The sequence below is a fragment of the Zophobas morio genome, unplaced genomic scaffold, assembly GCF_036711695.1.
Source record: "Zophobas morio isolate AGI-343-1 ecotype UQ-CSIRO unplaced genomic scaffold, CSIRO_AGI_Zmor_V1 ptg000026l, whole genome shotgun sequence".
Taxonomy (NCBI): domain Eukaryota; kingdom Metazoa; phylum Arthropoda; class Insecta; order Coleoptera; family Tenebrionidae; genus Zophobas; species Zophobas morio.
Window position 1 is genome coordinate 9785170 of NW_026972131.1, and position 21176 is coordinate 9806345.

At 38.2% G+C, this 21176-nt stretch overlaps 4 protein-coding genes and 1 pseudogene across 5 annotated transcripts in view; all 5 read right to left on the reverse strand.

Moving 5' to 3' along the window:
* Positions 1-62: 62 nt before the first annotated feature.
* LOC135136211 (UDP-glycosyltransferase UGT5-like) lies at positions 63-2016 on the reverse strand. Its single transcript, XM_064065396.1, has 4 exons — positions 1935-2016; positions 1571-1884; positions 493-1519; positions 63-441 (listed from the first exon to the last, which is right to left on the reverse strand). The coding sequence occupies exons 2-4, from the start codon at positions 1827-1829 to the stop codon at positions 159-161; spliced, it is 1569 nt and encodes a 522-aa protein (XP_063921466.1). The 5' UTR covers positions 1830-1884; positions 1935-2016; the 3' UTR covers positions 63-158.
* A 6-nt stretch (positions 2017-2022) lies between these two features.
* LOC135136212 (UDP-glycosyltransferase UGT5-like) lies at positions 2023-3841 on the reverse strand. Its single transcript, XM_064065397.1, has 4 exons — positions 3575-3841; positions 2721-3527; positions 2458-2677; positions 2023-2404 (listed from the first exon to the last, which is right to left on the reverse strand). Exons 1-4 carry the CDS (start codon positions 3813-3815, stop codon positions 2122-2124), a joined length of 1551 nt encoding a protein of 516 aa, XP_063921467.1. The 5' UTR covers positions 3816-3841; the 3' UTR covers positions 2023-2121.
* Positions 3842-3988: 147 nt separating this feature from the next.
* Positions 3989-5690, reverse strand: LOC135136336 (UDP-glycosyltransferase UGT5-like; annotated as a pseudogene).
* Positions 5691-11295: 5605 nt separating this feature from the next.
* On the reverse strand, positions 11296-13334 carry LOC135136711 (UDP-glycosyltransferase UGT5-like). The gene is made up of 4 exons (XM_064066132.1): positions 13068-13334; positions 12738-13016; positions 11671-12688; positions 11296-11620 (listed from the first exon to the last, which is right to left on the reverse strand). The coding sequence occupies exons 2-4, from the start codon at positions 12976-12978 to the stop codon at positions 11344-11346; spliced, it is 1536 nt and encodes a 511-aa protein (XP_063922202.1). The 5' UTR covers positions 12979-13016; positions 13068-13334; the 3' UTR covers positions 11296-11343.
* A 59-nt stretch (positions 13335-13393) lies between these two features.
* LOC135136709 (UDP-glycosyltransferase UGT5-like) overlaps positions 13394-21176 on the reverse strand; it is a 35007-nt gene continuing 27224 nt past the window's right edge. Inside the window, exons 2-4 of one of the 2 annotated variants that reach the window (XM_064066128.1) lie at positions 16684-17475; positions 16417-16636; positions 13394-13681 (exon numbers count right to left, since the gene is read on the reverse strand). In XM_064066128.1, coding sequence (XP_063922198.1) covers positions 13396-13681; positions 16417-16636; positions 16684-17475 — 1298 coding nt within the window. In that variant the 3' untranslated portion in view covers positions 13394-13395. Of the gene's footprint in view, positions 13698-16416; positions 16637-16683; positions 17476-21176 lie in introns of both variants that reach the window. The other variant, XM_064066130.1, reaches the window with a different exon arrangement.

The following is a 21176-nucleotide window of genomic DNA, read 5'->3' on the forward strand; positions in this document are numbered from 1 at the left end:
TGGTTGTTATCTGAAGTACCGATGTTTGATAAGTTATAAGTGTTCAAGGAAAATAACAGTCATTCATAGCAACAATCTTTAATCCTGTATTTTTTTTAAAAATATCACTCATTTTGCGAAAACTAATTTTATTCAATTATAGTTAGTTGTTTAACAGATCAAGAGCGTTTCACTTTTTGAACTTTTGATTTCGAACACGAGGAACATATTTTTTTTATAATTTTACAAAATAGATACAAATTAACTATTAGTGTTGTCAAAATGAAGACAACGACGTCCACCAGCATGTATTTATACCAGGGTAGATCTACTCCGGCTACTTTTAAATGCGGGGCACCTCTGTGACGTATTACGTACTCCACCCAGTAAACCGCGGTTTCGATTGGTCCCACGAGTCGATCGTGGAAAATTTCTGACCGTTTTTTGGCGTTTTTGGCATACCTACAATGTAATACGTAATTCCAAATCATCGCAATACCAAAATATACATACTTGGGGTTGTTTAGAAGTTCATCTAACTTCTGCGTTAACGTTTGTTCAGAAATTTCTTTATACCCTAACGATAGTCCAAAACCTTCATTGACTATACTCTCGGCGTTGAGTTTCTGGTCACCCATGATTGGTATCGCTAGAACTGGAACACCATGATAAATAGTTTCCGTGGTACTTAGCAGACCACCATGGGTTATGAAAAGCTTGACATTCGGGTGTGCTAGAATCTCTTGTTGTGGCAACCACTTTCCCGACTTCACGTTCTTCGGCTGACCCGGAAGAACATCTTCCTCCCACTTCCACAAAATCTTCATCTTCATTTTCGCAAACGTGTTCAAAAAAGCGTTCCGTGTTTTGGGCGGTAATTCCGTGCTTTTTAAATTTGAACCCATACTGAAATAGATGACACCTTCTTTGGACTCATCTAGAAACTTTTGTAAATCGTGTGGTAGAGTCTTGGTGGGTTGAACATGAAAGCCACCTATGTCAATCATATTGGGTACATAAGGTACAGGTTGATTTAGACTCGGATGGGAGTTGAGTAAAACTAAAGACACGTTATAGAGAGCATCGTAATAAGGCAGACTATTTGGAAAGTACTCATTATAGAGTCGTGCGTGTTGTGGAAAATTAAACGCGTGAAATAGAATATAGCAGTAAACGTAAAGAGCGGTGTTGGTCAATCTTTCACGGAACGTCATATGACTAGAATAACTAAGGAAAAGATCAGGGACATACGATGTCGGGGCTGGGTTTGCTACCAACATGTTGGTCCAAATATTGGCCCCAATAGTATTTAACAGAATCATAGGAGCGTTAAAATGTGTAGCGAAACCTTTGTGCGCTTCGTTCATAAACTGTTCTATTATCACCACATCGAACTTTTCCCCAGACTTCAACAATTTTTGTACGTTGGTATGGTTAAGCACCTCCTCCGTGATTTCAGTCATCAACTGGAGTACGAAAGGTATGAATAGAAAAGGGGTCGTCTCTTCCATTTCAAAAATATTCATTTTTGTGCGACGCCCTGTTCAAATTTTCTTAAATTGAAATTCAAACAACTTAACGGAAAACTTACTGTCGTGTAGGCCCTCGAATTCTGTCAGTTCTATTTGCTTGTATGAACCCTTTTTAGGTAAGTTCTTCTCGGTATAGGGTGTGATTATTGTTACATCGTGACCACGTTCTGCAAGCCCTTTCATCAAAGAGTTTCCTAGGATGCAATGACTGCGAGCTGGCACTGGAAACACGCCCAAAATTTTGGCACACTTTGAGTTACGAAGTGTAACGACTATTAACAAAAATGAGAAAAATATCTTCATCTTGATGGGATTCATAGAAGAATGAATCGAGATAGACGATTTTGAAGTATTTATAGTAATTATGTCTTATCTGTAACACGAACTTTTAATAACAACGATGCACTCGCAATGTTTACTTACACACACACTAGGACGAAAGATATCAATGTTTGCGTAATGCCTGAACCTAACAAAAAAATCAGTCAAGGTAACTAAATAATACTAAAAATTTAAGTAGAATTATCTTTTATTATTTCTAAAATGTGTTGTCGATTTTACCGTCCTAATTCACTTAACACATTTGTGTGTAAACACTTTCAGACAGAAATCATTGACGTTTCAACTTTTGCTTCTTTTGCCTTGAACAAACACGACACACTTTTTTCGCAATTTTGCAAGTCAGGTATAGAATCACCGCGCCTGCTATTCCTAGCACGGCAATAACATCCAGGAGAAAATATTGGTACCACGGTAGATCCAGCGCCGCCACTCTTAAATGACGAGTACCACCATGCCTTATCACGTACTCGATCCAATACATAGCGGTATCTATGGGACTCATCAATCTGTCATGGAAAATCTGCGACCTCACTTTCGCGTTATCGCGATACCTACAATTTCCAAAAAGTACTTCCTTCCATAATTCAAACTAATTTTTCCTTACGTGGAACTACCTAGCAACTGGTTAATCTTCTCACTCAGAAGCTCTTCATTTAAGTCGTGGAAAGACAACGCTAATCCAAACCCTTGACTTGCAATTTGTTCAGCGTTTAGAGTTTGGTCACCCCCTATAGGTATCGCCAGAACCGGCATCCCATGGTATATAGTTTCAATGGTACTTAACAAACCGGCGTGTGTTATAAATAGTTTCACGTTCGGGTGAGCTACAAAGAAGTGTTATTTCAACCTTAACGGTGTCCAATTTACCTAAAATGTCCTGCTGGGGCAACCATTTTGCAATTCGCACGTTCGTGGGTTTCCCAGGGAGCTCATCTTCTTCCCATTTCCACAAAACGTCCTCTTTTAGTTTCGCGAAAGCGTTAATGATAGCTTGACGTTTCTCCTCTGGCATGAGATAACTCTTCATGTTTGACCCCAAACTAAAATAAATGACCCCGTTTTTGGCGTTATCTAAATACTCTTGCAAGTCTTTTGGTAGTTTTTTCGGGGGTTGGACGTGGTATCCACCGATGTCGACCATTTGGGGTACGTATGGTACCGGGAAGTTGGTGCTTTGGTGCGAGTTCACTAAAACGAGTGATACGTTGTACATTACGTCTTCCACGTTGGGTCCATTGGGGAAGTATTTTTTGATTAGTTGGTCTTGCTTAGGACGAACATACGCATGATCGACTATTTGTTTGACGGTGTAGTGAATAGTGTTGATAACTCTTTCACAAAAAGTCATCAGGTTGAAATAGCCGAGGATGAAGTCAGGCACGTACGCTAGAGGTGTTGGGTTTCCTACTAGATCGTTAACCCAGACGTTAGCACCCATGGTACTAAGCACAATCAAGTGACTTTTGAAATGGGTGGCGAAAGCTTTGTGCGCTTGGTTCATGAACTCTTCCACAATGACGACGTCGAAAGTTTCGTCGGAGTGAATCAATTTTTGGACGTTGGTGTGGTTCAAAGTGTCTTCCGCCATTGCCACCATGAAATGGGACATCAAAGGTACCATGATAGTCGGGTGCATTTTGCGCTTACCGAACATATTCAGTTGTTTGATTTTTTCTAAAATGGATAGGTCGTACTAATTCTGGATCAAATTCAAAACTTACTGTCATGCTCTTCGGCGAATCCTGTTAGAATAATGTCCCGATAGGTTCCATTTTTGGGTGGATGTTTTTCCGAGAAAGGACTGACGACGGTTACGTCGTGACCTCGGTTTGCTAAGGCTTTCATTAAAGAACTACCGAGGATGTAGTGGCTGCGGGCCGACAAGGGAAACACTCCCAAAATTTTGGCACTGTGGCCATAGTTTAGTGTAACTAAAAGACTCAGGAATAAAGGCGCCCACATTTTCACGTACTCATTGCTAAAGTGGCTTAGATTCCACTAAAACAATTCAAGTGTTTGTGTAATTTTATCTTATCACATATCAAGAGCTTTCTATTTCAGTTGATCTAGCTTTTAGTGCCAGCAAATTGTAGTTTTTTATTTTTGTGTTACTAGATTAAATAAACCACGTTGCTTTAGTTAATTTTTATTTTCTCTTTTTTATTTTTACAACTAGACCACAATCTCTTAACTAGTATCAAGGTTATACCAAATACAACCACACTCAGTACTAACACTATCAAAATCACGTCCAACAAGAAGTACTGATACCAGACCAAATCCGTCCCTGCTACCCGTAGATGCGGAGCCCCTCCATGTCGCACCACGTACTCGATCCAATAAATCGCGGTGTCAAGCGGTTTCGTCATTCGATCATGGAAAACTTTCGCCCGTCTTTTGGCATTTTGGGCATACCTTGAAATAAAAGCATGAAAACACGAACACCCACTAAGCAAAAACCTACTTTGGATTGGTCAACAACTCGTTAATCGTTTCAAGTAGAAGCTCCTCCGAAAGATCTGCAAAGTTCAGCTTTACCCCAAAACCTTGGTTTACCACTCGTTGCGCGTTCAGCATTTGGTCGCCCATTATAGGGATTGCCAAAACTGGAACTCCGTGATAGATGGTTTCGATGGTACTTAGTAGACCGCTGTGGGTGATGAAGAGTTTAACGTTCGGGTGAGCTGTAACACTAGTGTGACTATGGGTCGGGTTTGGATGGTAGTTACCTAGAATGCCCTGCTGCGGTAACCATTTCCCCAAACGCACATTTGGTGGTTGACCAGGCAAAACGTCGTCTTCCCATTTCCACAGCACGTTCATTTTTAGCTTAGAAAACGCATTAAGAATAGCTTGTCGTTTTTGCTCCGGTAGGAAAACACTTTTCACGTTTGAACCCAAGCTGAAATAGATGTTTGGAATTGTCTAGGAACTCTTGTAGATCGTCTGGGAGTTTCTTTGGGGGTTTGACGTGATATCCTCCAATATCCACCATATTTGGCACGTAGGGAACAGGTTGGTTGGTGCTTGGGTGCGAATTTAAAAGTACTAGCGAAACGTTGTACATAACATCGGCAAGTTCCAAATCGTTCGAGAAGTAATTTTTCAACAATTTGTCTTGTTGTGGAAAAGTATATAAATGATTTATGACTTGAAAGTAGCTGTATGTGAACGCATTCAAGTACCTTTCGTACAAGGTCATCTTACTAGGAAATCCCCGTATGGGTTCAGAACAGTAAGACACCGGAGTGGGGTTGCCCACCGTTGGGTTAACCCAAGAATTGGCCCCAACACTGTTAAATACCACCAACGAAGCGTTAAAATGTGCAGCAAAGCCTTTAAGTGCCTCGTTCATAAATTGTTCAACTATAACAACGTCGAAGTGTTCGTCGGAGTGAATCAATTTTTGCACATTCGGATGGCTAAGGGTACGTTCGGTTATTTCTATGGTCATTTTTGACATGAATGGTGCCAATAGAAGTACACTCACTTCCCCCATGTCAAACAAGTTCATTTGTTTCATTTGACCTGAAGGTAAATCGTAAAGAGGTTGTAGTAAATTGGAATAAACTTACGTTCGTGGTCTTCTTTGAAGCCTGTAAGAACGATGTCTTTGTAGGTACCGTTTTTGGGCACTTTTTTTTCGACGAAAGGGCTTATCATTGTTACGTCATGGCCTTTTTCTGCGAGTGGTACTACTAGGGAGCTACCGAGGATGTAGCTGCTTGGGGTTGACATTGGAAAAACTGCTAAGATTTTGGCACATTGTACACCTGATATTAGAAGGATTGTGATGGGTAGAGACAACCAGGAACGCATGTTTACTCTGTAACGCGATGACACGTACTGTTGTTTATATACGATTTTTTATCTTGAAAATCGTGTCACGTCATCGTATGGGTTTACAAAATCGCACCTTATTGAATAAACTTAATTTCTTAACAATGAGTTTGCTGTTTAGAAATTTATATATATATATATATATATATATAATTTATATTATTATTAATTGTTATACACTTATAGCTACTAATAAATGGTATTTCCAATATTTTTGCTAACAGAATAAATTAAAATCTATTACGCTGCATTTCTACAACCGTTATACAATATATACAATAAGAATTATAATATTCAGGGAATATTTTGTTCGATTGTGGTTTAATTAATAATTTTAGTCCTGTATTTTGAGAAGACAAACTCATTGGAATTAAAGTAACTTCTACGTGACATTCTTTCGATGTATAAACATAAATAAACACTTGAGCTTCAGATTGTCCAAAAAATGAATTAATAACTCAATTCATTTTATTGATTAAGTCAGGAACGGCTCACTCCATTTTCTCAGAAAATTTTGGAAATAAATGCAGTTATTTTTCAATTTCCATTTTACACAAATAAAATAAGTCAGTGAAATGAAGAAAGGAGGAGGTCAGGACTAAATGTAGCTATTTTCTAGTTTTATGAAAGGGCGGTAGCCCCGCCCACCCACCCCTTCCTCGTTCCAGTGACTACTCTTAATGTTGTTCAGTTCTTGCTTAGCAAGTTTTAGCCCTTCCCACCCACCCTTTTTTTTTTCTTAGAAGACATGCCATTTGCCAAAATCAATCTTATCTTAACAAGTACTAGCCCCACCCACCCGCCCTCTATTTTCTTAGAGGGTATGTCATTTGCCACGATCAGTTTTATCTTGGCAAGTACTAGCCCATCCTATGCACCCTTTATTTTCCTAGAGGGTATGTCGTTTACCAAAATCAATCTAATCTTAGCAGATGGTAGTTCCTGTTCTCATTCTAACGATTTTATCTCTCTTCAACTGAGGTCCACCTTTAATTCGGACTAGACAAAATGAATCACTGAAATGGAGAACGTAGGCTCTTAAAAAAAGCGTTAATCGTAATTCTTTTGTTATACGACTTATTTGCTATAACATTTATTTCTTAGTTCTGAAGAAAAAAATTAGACAACGGGTGGGTGGGCGGGGCTAAGTTTATCTTTTTCTTACTGAATCTTTTGTAAGCAAGCAATAGCCCCGCCCACTCACCCCCTTTTCATTCCGTGATTACTCTAAATATTGTTCAGTTATTTGCCAAAATCAATATTATCTTAACAAGTACTAGCTCCGACCACTCGTGTGCCATTTGCCACAATCAGTCTTATCTTAGCAAGTATTAGCCCCACCCACCCACCCTTTATTTTCTTAGAAGGTATGTCTTTTACCAAAATCAATCTTATCTGAGCAAATACTAGCCCCGCCCAGGTCCCAATTGTCTCTTTTTTAAGAAGATTAAACCTTCTCAGGGCTTCTAATTGTCTTTTATTTTAAGAAGGAAGAAGATGAAACCTTCTCCGGGGTTCCACTTGTCTTTTTTTTTAAGAAGATGAAACCTTCTTGGTAGTCTCAACTGTCTTTTTTTTTAAGAAGATTAAACCTTCTCGGGTGCCTCGACTGTCTTTGTTTTTAACGAAGGATACATCTTCTCGGGGGCTCTATTTGTCTTTTCTTTAAGAAGGAAAAAGTTGAAACCTTCTCGGGGGTTCCAGTTGTCTTTTTTCAACAAAATGAAACCTTCTTGGAGGTCCCAATTGTCTCTTTTTTAAGAATGTGAAACCTTCTCAGGGGTTCCAATTGTCTTTTTTTTAAGAAAATTAAACCTTCTCAGGGGTTCCAATTGTGTTTTTTTTTTAAGAAGATTAAACCTTCTCGAGGCCTCTAATTCTCTTTTTCTTAAGAAGGAAGAAGTTGAAACCTTCTCGAGGCCCCTAATTGTCTTTTTCTTAAGAAGGAAGAAGGTGAAACCTTTTCGGGGGCCCCATTTGTCTTTTTTTTTAAGAAGATTAAACCTTCTCGGGTGCCTCAACTGTCTTCGTTTTTAAAGAAGATTAAATCTTCTCGGGGGCTCTATTTGTCTTTTCTTTAACAAGGAAAAAGTTGAAACCTTTTCGGGGGTTCCAGTTGTCTTTTTTTAACAAGATGAAAACTTCTTGGAGGTCCCAATTGTCTCTTTTTTAAGAATGTGAAACCTTCTCGGGGGTTCCAATTGTCTTTTTTTTTTAAGAAAATTAAACCTTCTCAGGGGTTCCAATTGTGTTTTTTTCAAGAAGATTAAACCTTCTCGAGGCCTCTAATTGTCGTTTTCTTGAGAAGGAAGAAGATGTGAAACCTTCTCAAGGCCCCTAATTGTCTTTTTCTTAAGAAGGAAGAAGGAAGAAGGTGAAATCTTCTCGGGGGCCCCATTTGTCTTTTTTTTAAGAAGATTAAACCTTCTCGGGTGCCTCAACTGTCTTTGTTTTTAAAGAAGGTTGAATCTTCTCGGGGGCTCTATTTGTCTTTTCTTTAAGAAGGAAAAAGTTGAAACCTTTTCGGGGGTTCCAGTTGTCTTTTTTTAACAAGATGAAACCTTCCTGGAGGTCCCAATGGTCTCTTTTTTAAGAATGTGCAACCTTCTCTGGGGCTCCAATTGTCTTTTTTTTAAGAAAATTAAAATTTCTCAAGGGTTCCAATTGTCTTTTTTTTAAGAAAATTAAAATTTCTCAAGGGTTCCAATTGTGTTTTTTTTTAAGAAGGAAACCTTCTAGGGTACCTCAACTGTCTTTGTTTTTAAAGAAGGTTAAATCTTCTCGGGGGCTCTATTTGTCTTTTCTTAAAGAAGGAAAAAGTTGAAACCTTCTCGGGGGTTCCAGTTGTCTTTTTTTAACAAGATGAAACCTTCTTGGAGGTCCCAATTGTCTCTTTTTTAAGAATGTGAAACCTTCTCGGGAGTTCCAATTGTCTTTTTTTAAGAAAATTAAACCTTCTCAGGGGTTCCAATTGTAAGTTTTTTTTAAGAAGATTAAACCTTCTCGAGGCCTCTAATTGTCGTTTTCTTAAGAAGGAAGATGTGAAACCTTCTCGAGGCCCCTAATTGTCTTTTTCTTAAGAAGGAAAAAGGTGAAACCTTCTCGGGGGCCCCATTTGTCTTTTTTTTTAAGAAGATTAAACCTTCTCTGGTACCCCAACTGTTTTTGTTTTTAAAGAAGGTTAAATCTTCTCGGGGGCTCTATTTGTATTTTCTTTAAGAAGGAAAAAGTTGAAACCTTGTCGGGGGTTCCAGTTGTCTTTTTTTAACAATATGAAACCTTCGTGGAGGTCCCAATTGTCTCTTTTTTAAGAATATGAAACCTTCTCGGGGGTTCCAATTGTCTTTTTTTTTAAGAAAATTAAACCGTCTCAGGGGTTCCCATTGTGTGTTTTTTTTTTTTTTTAAGAAGATTAAACCTTCTCGAGGCCCCTAATTGTCTTTTTCTTAAGAAGGAAGAAGGTTAAACCTTCTCGGGGGTCCCATTTGTTTTTTTTTTTAAGAAGATTAAACCTTCTCGGGTGCCTCAACTGTCTTTGTTTTTAAAGAAGGTTAAATCTTCTCGGGGGCTCTATTTGTCTTTTCTTTAAGAAGGAAAAAGTTGAAACCTTCTCGGGGGTTCCAGTTGTCCTTTTTTTAACAAGATGAAACCTTCTTGGAGGTCCCAATTGTCTCTTTTTTAAGAATCTGAAACCTTCTCGGGAGTTCCAATTGTCGTTTTCTTAAGAAGGAAGATGTGAAACCTTCTCGAGGCCCCTAATTGTCTTTTTCTTAAGAAGGAAGAAGGTGAAACCTTCTCGGGGGCCCCATTTGTCTTTTTTTTAAGAAGATTAAACCTTCTCTGGTACCCCAACTGTTTTTGTTTTTAAAGAAGGTTAAATCTTCTCGGGGGCTCTATTTGTATTTTCTTTAAGAAGGAAAAAGTTGAAACCTTGTCGGGGGTTCCAGTTGTCTTTTTTTTAAGAAAATTAAACCTTCTCAGGGGTTCCCAGTGTGTTTTTTTTTTTTTAAGAAGATTAAACCTTCTCGAGGCCCCTAATTGTCTTTTTCTTAAGAAGGAAGAAGGTTAAACCTTCTCGGGGGTCCCATTTGTCTTTTTTTTTTTTAAGAAGATTAAACCTTCTCGGGTGCATCAACTGTCTTTGTTTTTAAAGAAGGTTAAATCTTCTCGGGGGCTCTATTTGTCTTTTCTTTAAAAAGGAAAAAGTTGAAACCTTCTCGGGGGTTCCAGTTGTCTTTTTTTAACAAGATGAAACCTTCTTGGAGGTACCAATTGTCTCTTTTTTAAGAATCTGAAACCTTCTCGGGAGTTCCAATTGTCTTTTTTTTAAGAAAATTAAACCTTCTCAAGGGTTCCGATTGTTTTTTTTTTTTTTAGAAGATTAAACCTTCTCGAGGCCTCTAATTGTCGTTTTCTTAAGAAGGAAGATGTGAAACCTTCTCGAGGCCCCTAATTGTCTTTTTCTTAAGAGGGAAGAAGGTGAAACCTTCTCGGGGGCCCCATTTGTCTTTTTTTTTAGAAGATTAAACCTTCTCTGGTACCCCAACTGTTTTTGTTTTTAAAGAAGGTTAAATCTTCTCGGGGGCTCTATTTGTATTTTCCTTAAGAAGGAAAAAGTTGAAACCTTGTCGGGGGTTCCAGTTGTCTTTTTTTTTTAAGAAAATTAAACCTTCTCAGGGGTTCCCATTGTGTTTTTTTTTTTTAAGAAGATTAAACCTTCTCGAGGCCCCTAATTGTCTTTTTCTTAAGAAGGAAGAAGGTTAAACCTTCTCGGGGGTCCCATTTGTCTTTTTTTTTAAGAAGATTAAACCTTCTCGGGTGCCTCAACTGTCTTTGTTTTTAAAGAAAGTTAAATCTTCTCGGGGGCTCTATTTGTCTTTTCTTTAAGAAGGAAAAAGTTGAAACCTTCTCGGGGGTTCCAGTTGTCTTTTTTTAACAAGATGAAACCTTCTTGGAGGTACCAATTGTCTCTTTTTTAAGAATCTGAAGCCTTCTCGGGAGTTCCAATTGTCTTTTTTTTAAGAAAATTAAACCTTCTCAAGGGTTCCGATTGTGTTTTTTTTGAAGAAGATACAACCTTCTCGGAGGTGTCAAGTGTCCTTTTTTAAGAATATTAAATCGTCTCTTTTTTATTTTAAGAAGATGAAACCTTCAAGAAGATTAAAAATGTTAATTTGGAAAAAAATTTAAAACGAAATGGCGCAAAAGTTATTCTACTCGAAATTTTCACTTTTGTTTATTGTTTACCAACCAAAAAAAACGTAGAATATGAAAATGAATAACATATAATTCCGATAACATTATCGAAAAACATTTTTCTATACTGAACTCGTTTATTACGATACTGTCAAGTTTTTAAATCGCTTATCATCATGATTAGACTATTTCCACAATTCGTGAATCGGCGTTCAAATTTGATAGACAAAAATAAATATTTTGTGCAAAATTGTATGCCTGATTGTATTTTTTGACAGACCACATTTAAAAAATAAATTAAAAAAAATGTCAAACAACCATGATTTTTCACGTTGGCCGTTAATTCAGTTCACTAATCTTTAAAGGTGACGTCAGCAATTTTTAGAAAGAAATAAACAAAACAATCTTCGTATACACTACAATTTATTTAAAAATATACACAAAATATAATCAACTAATTTTTTTTCAATTTTTCTTGATTTACACTTTTACGACATGTCATTTTCACAACCTTGACAAATAAATAACACAGAATTGCGCTAGCCAATATTAGAAAGACGACCACATCTACTAGAAAATACTGATAGAGCGGTAAATCAACAGCCGCTACTTTCAAATGGGGGGCTCCTTTATGTCGTACCACGTAGTCAACCCAGTAGGCGGCTGTGTCCATCGGACTATTGAGACGATCATGAAACAATTTAGACCTGTTTTTGGCATTGTTGCCATATCTGTAACGAAAATCACCTATAAAAAAATCGAAGCTAAAAGTGGTACTTACGTTGGATCAGTCAAAAGTTTGTTCAGTTTTTCGGTTAACCTTTCCTCCGTAAGCTCTCGGTAACTTAGTGATAAACCATACCCATTATTAATAATATTCTGGGCGTTCAACTTCTGGTCCCCGAACACCGGAATCGCCAAAACCGGTACTCCGTGATAAATAGTTTCGGTAGTACTCAAAAGCCCGCCGTGTGTAATAAAAAGCTTCAAATTAGGGTGCGCCAAAATGTCTTGTTGTGGAAACCACTTGGACAATTTAACGTTAGCGGGTTGCCCCGGCAGTACTTCCTCTTCCCACTTCCACAGTACTTTTTGTTTCAATTTGGCAAAAGTTTTCAATAAAGCGGCACGCTTGTCAGGCGGTAAGTGGGAGCTTCTTAGGTTTGAACCCATACTAAAATAAATCACTCCGTCTTTGGCGCTATCGAGGAACTTCTGCAAGTCTTGAGGGAGTTTCTTGGGGGGCGAAACGTGGTACCCGCCGATGTCAATCATATTGGGTACGTAGGGCACTGGTTGATTGGTACTCGGGTGTGAATTTAGCAAAACTATAGACGCTGCGTAGCTGAGGTTAGTACCTTCCGGGAAGTACTTTTCGACGAGTTTAGCGTGTTGCGGGTACACGTAAACACGGTTTAGAATCTCGGTGAAAACGTACATGAGGCTGTTAATTACTCTCTCGTAGAAAGTCATCGGGTTTGACACCGTGAAGAAGAGCGCCGGCACGTAGGAAGGCGGAGCCGGGTTTCCCACTATTAAATTAACCCAAGCGTTGGCCCCGATGGTACTAACAAGAACCAAAGGTGCTTTAAAATGAGACGCGAATGCTTTAAGTGCGTCATTCATAAACTGTTCGACTATAACAACGTCGAACTTTGCTTTGGAATGTATAAGTTTTTGGACGTTGGTGTGGTTGAGGGTTTGTTCCGTCAAGTTCAACAACATTCGGTTCATGAAGGCCATCACTAGGAAACTGTTGGCGTTTTCTTGCTCGAATAAACTCATTTCTTGTCTTCTTTCTAAATCAGAACGATTATTTTGAGTGAAAACTAAATCGTGACTTGTTACTTTCAGCCATTTCCCAAAAACCGGTTAGAAGAACGTCTGTATAAGTTCCATTTTTGGGTGGGTTTTTTTCGGGGAAAGGACTGATGAAAGTGACGTCGTGCCCTTTTTCGGCCAAACCCCGCATTAAAGAACTGCCTAAAATATAGTGACTAGGGGCCGGTACCGGGAAAATCCCCAAAATTTTCGCACCGTCGGTACTTTTCAAAGACAAAATGACTAGAAGTAGCGTAACAATTTCCATTTTTGTTTATTTTGTCGTAAAACAAAGATCCTCAACACCTGCAACGTTCGAATTTGTTTCACATAAATCATTTATGTTGTGCAACTCACCGCAAACTTTTGTTGTTAAACATGTTTCAAACACATCACGCGATCACAATTTTCGCACTGTTATAAATTACGGTGAACTGCTGCAGCGCTAAACGGTCTGTTTGCCTGCAGCAAACTATGTGTTGTGACTATATATAACATCAGTTGGCAACGATTCAATGAAAAGCGGGCAAGAGGAATCCCAGACTCGAGTAGTAGCTTTGACCTTCGCGACTAAGCCAATGAAAAATCCCCGTTGTCAGAGGAAATGATCGTGGTTATTTTATTTGATTAGCAATGCACGTTGCAATAAGTATTTGTAAACTAAGGAAAATTTAGACAGACTATTCTAACTCGTTTTAGTTTTATTACTGTGTGGCGTTTTTCTTATTTTCTTTACAACGAAACTTATAAGAATGTACAACAAATAGATTAGCAGGGAAGTGACTCCGATGACGAAAGCCACCACGTCTAGAGACAAGTATTGGTACCAAGGTAAGTCCAAACCGGCTATTCTCAAATGAGGGGCCCCTTGGTGTCGGATCACGTATTGTATCCAATAGTCAGCTTCGTCTATGGGTGAATATCGTCGATCGCGCATTATTTTTGACCTCCTCTTCATATTGTCCCGATATCTGGAAAAAAATTGGTCTAAAGAGTTTAGACAGTACTTCCCTCGCTGTCGGAAACTTGACGACTGCATGGCTATTGTGTTTTTTTCTCATTACATTTTTGTAGTGAGAATTTAAAAAAAATTGCGATGACGTCAACATTTTTGCAAGGACACGTATATCAGTTGGGATAGATGTAGTGTAATACTAAGAATAAAATTATTGTATTCCCAAATTTTCGGGAAAATGAATTGGGTCGTTTTGAATATTGATTTTTTATAATCAATAAAATAACGAAACAATTTACTCACGTATACGGCAACTGAAAATCGTTTATGTATAAACATTCTTAATTTAAGATGACAAGCGTAACAGCATACGTGAGAGTCAAACAGAGAAACTGTAAACAAAACGACCATCAGTTTTATTGCTTCGACTTCCGCTTATTATATAAAACATTGGGTTTTATTTTAATTCTTGACGGTGAAATTCACAATTGGTTGATTATAAACATGTCTATTTCACATTCGCGGAACCAAGTGATCGCATAAAACAAATGCAGGTCTGTAATGTTAAAGTCGATGTAAATAAGCGTGCTACCCTTATGTTTCAACCGAGTTTTTCCTTTAACAAATTTTGTGTCTACCAAACTGGGTTGGTTGAGGTGTAATACTAATAATAAGTGTTGCCTTTAATTTAATCAATAAAATAAATTGACTTCATTAATTTTTTTGAACCACCTCTTAAGAAAATCTAAAAAATATGAATGGAATGATAAATCACAAGTACAAACTCATCATATTTTTTGCATTTTAGATAGGATTTATTCAGCAAAATTTAAGGGTGACGTCATCAATTTTTTTAGGAGGGATGAACAAATACATTTTGAACAAAAGTTTACCATGCTTATAATAACTTTAAAATATTCCCAAGATTTCAAAGCATTCGGTTTTGTAATTCCTAATTAAATCGATAAAATAAATTCACGCCTTCATTAATTTTTTTGAGTCACCCTGCATATGCAAATCCAAAAATATGAATGGAATGATAAATCACAAGTACAGACTCATCATATTTTGTACATACGATTTATTCGGCAAACTTTTGAGCTGACGTCATCAATTTTTTGTAGAAGATAACCAAATATATTTTGACTAAAAATTTATTATGCTCTTTATAACCTTAAAACATCTGCAGGATTTCAAAGCATTCGGTTTTGTAGTTCCTGATTAAATCAATAAAATAAATTTACGCATTCATTAATTTTTTTGAGTCACCCTGTATATGCAAATCGAAAAAATTTGAATGGAATGATAAATCACAAGAAGAGACTCACCATATTTTGTACATTTTAGATAGGATTTATTCAGCAAAATTTTGTGGTGACGTCATAAATTTTTTAGGGGGGACGACCAAATACATTTTGATCAAAAATTTACTATGCTTATGATAATTTTAAAATATCTTCAAGATTTCGAAGCATTCGGTTTTGTAGTTCCTGAGTAAATCAGTAAAATAAATTTACGCTTTAATTTATTTTCTTGAATCACCCTGTATATGCAAATCCAAAAAATATGAATGGAGTGATAGATCACAAGTACAGACTGATCATATTTTGTACATTTTAGATATGATTTATTCGGCAAATTTATGAGCTGACGTCATCAAGTTTTTGGAGGGGATAAGCAAATATATTTTGACTAAACATTTATTATGCTCTTTATAACCTTAAAACATCTGCAAGATGTCAGACCATTCCGTTTTGTAGTTCCTGATTAAATCAATAAAATATATTTACGCATTCATTAATTTTTTGAGTCACTCTGTATATGCAAACCAAAAAATATGAATGGAGTGATAAATGACAAGTACAGACTCATCATATTTTGTACATTCTAGATATGATTTATTCGGCAAACTTTCGAGCTGACGTCATCAAGTTTTTGGAGGGGATAAGCAAATATATTTTGACTAAACATTTATTATGCTCTTTATGACCTTAAAACATCTGCAAGATTTCAGAGCATTCGGTTTTGTAGTTCCTGATTAAATCAATAAAATATATTTACGCATTCATTAATTTTTTTGAGTCACCCTGTATATGCAAATCCAAAAAATATGAATGGAGTGATAGATCACAAGTACAAACTCATCATATTTTGTACATTTTAGATATGATTTATTCCACAAACTTTTGAGCTGACGTCATCAAGTTTTTTCAAAGCATTCTGGTTAGCAGATTAAAAATAAATTTCAAAATGTTGTTTTATAATTTTGATTTTTTTTCCAAAAATCTGGACGTTTCGGGTGAAAAGTCGATTTAGAGTTGTAAACTATATGTGTAGGACTATGTTATTTTATACAATTGAAAACTCATTTACTATGTACAATTTTGAAGTGACGTCATCGCATTAGTGGTGGGGATGATTAGACAAATTTTGGTTAGCGTTTTACCATCATCATGATATTCTTAATATAAGTACAAAATTTCACAACAATCGGTCGAGTACTTTCGGAGATTATCTGTCTAATAAAAATCCGGGACAACAGACGGACAGACGGACGGACAGACGGACGGACAGACGGACAGACAGACGGAAATGGGAGACCTATTTCTTCGTCTTCTAGGGGTCATGAAAGATCGAGAAAACGTAAAAGTAGAGAGTCGGCCGACGGACTCGATTACAATACTTCCTTTGCTTACGCTCGGGAAGTAAAAATGGTCACCATACACCAACAATGTAATTTTTGGAACTCACTTCGGGTTATTCAAGACATCGTCAAGTGCCTCCTCCAATTCCCCCTCATCTAAATCTTTATATAAAATATAGCGCCCGAAACCATTGGTGGCAGCTTCAGCTGCATTCCAAATTTGGTCCCCGTATACCGGAATGGCCAAAACCGGGACACCATGGTAGACGCTTTCAGTGAAACTCAACAAACCTCCATGGGTGATGAACACCTTAACATTCGGGTGCGCTGCAAAAATCTACAACTTTAGTGCTTCGTCAAGAGTTTCAGCATACCCAAAATATCCTGCTGCGGCAACCATTTCCCGATTTGCACGTTCTTGGGTCGCCCCGGCAAAACCTCATCCTCCCACTTCCACAACACTTTGTGCTTCAGTTTCGCGAAAACCCGAAGCAGTACTTCGCGTTTCTCAGTCGCCAAATTAGAACTCTGCAAAGCCGACCCCATACTAAAATAAACAACACCTTCCGGTGCTTCGTCTAGGAACTTTTGCAAGTTGGGTGGTAACCCCTTGGGTGGTTTTATATGAAAACCGCCAATATCAACCATGTTGGGTACTCTCGGTACTGCCATATTCGTGCTCCAGTGGGAGTTCAGTAAAACTAGAGACACATTGTAATTGAGAACGTCCAAATCAGGTGCTTCCGGGAAGTACTTTTTCATGATTTCGTTCTGCGCCGGAAAAAATAGTAGGTTGCGGTTGAGCAACCCGAAGGTGTAAATGAGGACGTTTTTGACACGGTCGAGGAAATTTCGGGGGTCGAAAATAATATTTTGTTCCGGGATGTATGTAGGCGGGGCGGGGTTTCCGACTAGAGGGTTAATCCACGAGTTGGAGCCGCAAGTCGAAAATAGTACCAAAGGGGCTTGAAAATGGTGCGCTAAGACTTTGAGTCCGTCGTTCACGAATTGTTCGATAATGACAATGTCGAATTTTTCGTCGGAGTAGACGAGGTTTTGCACTTCGTGGTGGCTTAGGGTGGTTTCGGTGATCATTTTTCCCAACGTGTTCATGTAGAGGTTATAGGTGATGAAGCTTAAGCGGTGGATTGGGAATAGATCGCGGCCTAAAACCACCCCTGTTAAAAATGCCCAATCAAATCCAATATAACCCAATCTAAGTTAGATTGGACCAGATTGTGTTTGATTGGGTTAATTGGGATTCAATTTGAACTTATATTGGATTTGATTGGGCAAACACAATTAAGGGCTTTGATTGGATTTGATTGGATTTGATTGTGAAAATTGGAAATAATTGTGTATTACCAATAAAAACATCTAAAAAGCAAAATGTGATGTAATAAATACAATTTAGGTTTGGAGTGTGCTAGAACGTGCAAATGGAACATTTTATTTTATTTTATCACTAACATTGATGTCCCTAATATAAATAATTTTGTTGCTTTCGTTTAGATTCCCAAAATGGCTTTGAGTTATCATTTACAATAAAATGCCGTAAAAGATAATTATTTATTATGGAAATAAAACGCTTATTGAAACGATTATAACGAAAAATACAATTATTTGAAAAAAGCACCCCCTTCACGAATAGAATAAGTTGTTAACATTTTATTACCCGAGAACAAGGCTCGAAAGAATTCTGAATCGATCACAAGAATATACATCTATATGCATATTCAAAAAAATTGCATAAATATGTTCTGCGTATTAGCAACCCCCATAGGGGGGTCGACGGGGAACGTAACCACCCACTTCGATGAGAAGTCGTAAAGAAACACATTACGCAACCATTTTGCATCCTACGGCAACGATACGGACCGTAGGTGCCTCAATTTCACGTTTAAACGACGGTCACAGTGTCGCCCAATCTGGCCCAATCAAATCCAATCCCAAATTGGGGGCGCCCAATCAAACCCAATCTGCGAATAATTCGCACGCCAATCGCACAAAGAAGGTAAAAAATGACCACCACAATGGTCACGTGGTACGCAAGCAAACATATTATCACTATTATAGCGAAAAATAATTTGTTTTTAATAAACAACCCTTTTACGCGGGTTTGAGTGTTAATATTATTCGACAGGAGTATATTTTTGGGAAAAAATTCTGTGTTCGACACGATAGGATTTATGACGATAAGCATACTCAAAAAAAATGCATAAATATTGTCTGCGTATTAGCAACCCCCATAAGGGGGTCGACGGAGAACGTAACCACCCACTTCGATGAGAAGTCGTAAAGAAACACATTACGCAACCATTTTGCATCCTACGGCAACGATACGGACCGTAGGTGCCTCAATTTCACGTTTAAACGACGGTCACAGTGTCGCCCAATCTGGCCCAATCAAATCCAATCCCAAATTGGGGGCGCCCAATCAAATCCAATCTGCGAATAATTCGCACGCCAATCGCACAAAGAAGGTAAAAAATGACCATCACAATGGTCACGTGGTACGCAAGCAAACATATTATCACCATTATAGCGAACAATAAACCTTTTTTAAAAAACAACCCTTTTACGCGGGTTTAAGTGTTAATATTATCCGACCGGAGTACATTTTTGGGCAAAAATTCTGTGTTCGACACGATAACGTTTACATCGATAAGCATACCAAAAAATATGCATAAATATTGTCTGCGTATTAGCAACCCCCATAAGGGTGTCGACGGAGAACGTAACCACCCACTTCGATGAGAAGTCGTAAAGAAACACATTACGCAACCATTTTGCATCCTACGGCAACGATACGGACCGCACGTGCCTCAATATTACGTTTGAACGACGTTCACAGCGTCGCCCAATCTCGCCCAATCTGCGAATAATTCGCTCGCCAATCGCACAAAGCAGGTAAAAAATGACCACCACAATGGTCACGTGGTACGCAAGCAAACATATTATCACTATTATAGCGAAAAATAATTTGTTTTTAATAAACAACCCTTTTACGCGGGTTTAAGTGTTAATATTATCCGACAGGAGTATATTTTTGGGAAAAAATTCTGTGTTCGACACGATAGGATTTATGACGATAACTATACTCAAAAAAATGGCATAAATATTTTCTGCGTATTAGCAACCCTCATAAGGAGGTCGACGGAGAACGTAACCACCCACTTCGATGAGAAGTCGTAAAGAAACACATTACGGAACCATTTTGCATCCTACGGCAACGATACGGACCGTGGGTGCCTCAATATTACGTTTAAACGACGGTCACAGTGTCGCCCAATCTGGCCCAATCAAATCCAATCCCAAATTGGGGGCGCCCAATCAAATCCAATCTGCGAATAATTCGCACGCCAATCGCACAAAGAAGGTAAAAAATGACCACCACAATGGTCACGTGGTGCGCAAGCAAACATATTATCACTATTATAGCGAACAATAAACCTTTTTTAAAAAACAACCCTTTTACGCGGGTTTAAGTGTTAATACTATCCGACCGGAGTACATTTTTGGGCAAAAATTCTGTGTTCGACACGATAACGTTTACATCGATAAGCATACCAAAAAAAAATGCATAAATATTATCTGCGTATTAGCAACCCCCATAAGGGGGTCGACGGAGAACGTCACCACCCACTTCGATGAGAAGTCGTAAAGAAACACATTTCGCAACCATTCTGCATCCTACGGCAACGATACGGACCGTAGGTGCCTCAATATTACGTTTAAACGACGGTCACAGTGTCGCCCAATCTGGCCCAATCAAATCCAATCCCAAATTGGGGGCGCCCAATCAAATCCAATCTGCGAATAATTCGCACGCCAATCGCACAAAGAAGGTAAAAAATGACCACCACAATGGTCACGTGGTACGCAAGCAAACATATTATCACCATTATAGCGAACAATAAAACTTTTTTAAAAAACAACCCTTTTACGCGGGTTTAAGTGTTAATACTGTCCGACCGGAGTATATTTTTGGGAAAAAATTCTGTGTTCGACACGGTAAGATTTATGACGATAAGCATAATCAAAAAAATTGCATAAATATTTTCCTGCGTATTAGCAACACCCATAAGGGAGTCGACGGAGAACGTAACCACCCACTTCGATGAGAAGTCGTAAAGAAACACATTACGCAACCATTTTGCATCGTACGGCAACGATAATGACCGTAGGTGCCTCAATATTACGTTTAAACGACGGTCACAGTGTCGCCCAATCTGGCCCAATCAAATCCAATCCCAAATTGGGGGCGCCCAATCAAATCCAATCTGCGAATAATTCGCACGCCAATCGCACAAAGAAGGTAAAAAATGACCACCACAATGGTCACGTGGTACGCAAGCAAACATATTATCACCATTATAGCGAACAATAAAACTTTTTTAAAAAACAACCCTTTTACGCGGGTTTAAGTGTTAATACTGTCCGACCGGAGTATATTTTTGGGAAAAAATTCTGTGTTCGACACGGTAAGATTTATGACGATAAGCATAATCAAAAAAATGGCATAAATATTTTCCTGCGTATTAGCAACCCCCATAAGGGGGTCGACGGAGAACGTCACCACCCACTTCGATGAGAAGTCGTAAAGAAACACATTTCGCAACCATTTTGCATCCTACGGCAACGATACGGACCGTAGGTGCCTCAATATTACGTTTAAACGACGGTCACAGTGTCGCCCAATCTGGCCCAATCAAATCCAATCCCAAATTGGGGGCGCCCAATCAAATCCAATCTGCGAATAATTCGCACGCCAATCGTACAAAGAAGGTAAAAAATGACCACCACAATGGTCACGTGGTACGCAAGCAAACATATTATCACTATTATAGCGAACAATAAAACTTTT